We start from the raw sequence: 1,837 nt of genomic DNA on the forward strand, positions 1-1,837 counted from the left end.
GAGTAACAATGACAGATTTTAAATGAATCAAAGAAAAGATTATTTTGTATATAGGGCAACAACAGGTATCCATTGGTGAACAGCCAGTCATATCATCGTTAAGAATAATAGTAACTTCAAGAATATCAAGATAATTGAAAATTATTTCTCATATGGTTTTAAAAAATAAAATCGGAAATTCTTGAGTGAATTATAAAAAGAAAATAGTTATTGCATCAATATACTTTTTTTATTTCTAATTATTTCCACTGTGAAGACTAGTGTATATATCCTTTAAAGACATTTTTTATCAGATAAAAGATAGAGAAAAACCAATTCCTGATTTTAGTTGGTTTTCCCATTTGTTCTTGTACTCCCATAGCATGCCAATATTGTTCCATTAAGTTCCCTCGTGGTTTTTTTACACTGTTTTTTTTTCCCCCGCAGTGTTTTTCGGGTTCGGTCTCTCCCCCCAAACCCGCCGCAGCCCCCCAGCGTGTGAAGGGGACTCTACTAAAACTTCTATGAATCTCAAAAATATACTTTTTCCTCCATTTCCAGCCCAATTGCACTTCGTCCTGGGCTCATCTCCCCTTCACGGGCGAAGAGTGGTCCCAGAAATTGGCTTTTCAAGTTTAAGAGTTGTTTAAATCATATTCTGTTTAGTTGGTACACTTTGATCCTATTTTTAGTTGGTACACTTGGGTCATATTTTTTTAGTTACACTTGGATCATATTTTTAGTTAGTACACTTTGATCGTATTTATTTTAGTTGGTACACTTGGATCCTATTTTTAGTTTGTACACTTGGGTCATATTTTTTTTAGTTACACTTGGATCATATTTTTAGTTAGTAAACTTTGATCGTATTTATTTTAGTTGGTACACTTGGATCATAGTTTGTTTAGTTGATACTACTTGGATCATAGTTTGTTTAGTTGGTAGACTTGGATCATAGTTTGTTTAGTTGATACTACTTGGATCATAGTTTGTTTAGTTGGTACACTTGGATCATAGTTTGTTTTGTTGATACACTTTGATTATATTTGGTTTAATTGATACACTTGGATCATAGTTTGTTTAGTTGGTACACTTGGATCATATTTTGTTTAGTGGGTACACTTGGATCATAGTTTTAGATGATACACTTGGATCATAGTTTTAGTTGGTACACTTGGATCATAGTTTTAGTTGATACACTTGGATCATAGTTTGTTTAGTTGGTACACTTGGATCATATTTTGTTTAGTTGGTACACTTGGATCAGAGTTTTAGTTGGTACACTTTGATCATAGTTTGTTTAGTTGGTACACTTGGATCATAGTTTGTTTTGTTGATACACTTGGATCATATTTGGTTTAATTGATACACTTGGATCATAGTTTGTTTAGTTGGTACACTTGGATCATAGTTTTAGTTGGTATACTTTGATCATAGTTTTAGTTGATACACTTGGATCATAGTTTGTTTAGTTGGTGCACTTGGATCATAGTTTTAGTTGGTACACTTGGATCATAGTTTTAGTTGGTACACTTGGATCATAGTTTGTTTAGTTGGTACACTTGGATCATAGTTTTAGTTGGTACACTTGGATCATAGTTTTAGTTGGTACACTTGGATCATAGTTTGTTTAGTTGGTACACTTGGATCATAGTTTGTTTAGTTGATACACTTGGATCATAGTTTTAGTTGGTACACTTGAATCATAGTTTGTTTAGTTGGTACACTTGGATCATAGTTTGTTTAGTTGGTACACTTGGATCATAGTTTGTTTAGTTGATACACTTGGATCATAGTTTTAGTTGATACACTTGGATCATAGTTTGTTTAGTTGGTACACTCGGATCATAGTTTGTTT

General features: G+C 32.8%; 1 protein-coding gene across 1 annotated transcript in view; it reads left to right on the top strand.

The window, feature by feature from the left end:
• Positions 1-618, top strand: part of LOC137621043 (NADH-quinone oxidoreductase subunit N-like) — a 15,504-nt gene extending 14,886 nt beyond the window's left edge. The window contains exon 2 of the mRNA XM_068351481.1: positions 541-618. Coding sequence (XP_068207582.1) covers positions 541-618 — 78 coding nt within the window. The remainder of the gene's footprint in view (positions 1-540) is intronic.
• Positions 619-1,837: the final 1,219 nt, after the last annotated feature.

Source organism: Palaemon carinicauda, chromosome 27, assembly GCF_036898095.1.
Source record: "Palaemon carinicauda isolate YSFRI2023 chromosome 27, ASM3689809v2, whole genome shotgun sequence".
NCBI classification, from domain to species: domain Eukaryota; kingdom Metazoa; phylum Arthropoda; class Malacostraca; order Decapoda; family Palaemonidae; genus Palaemon; species Palaemon carinicauda.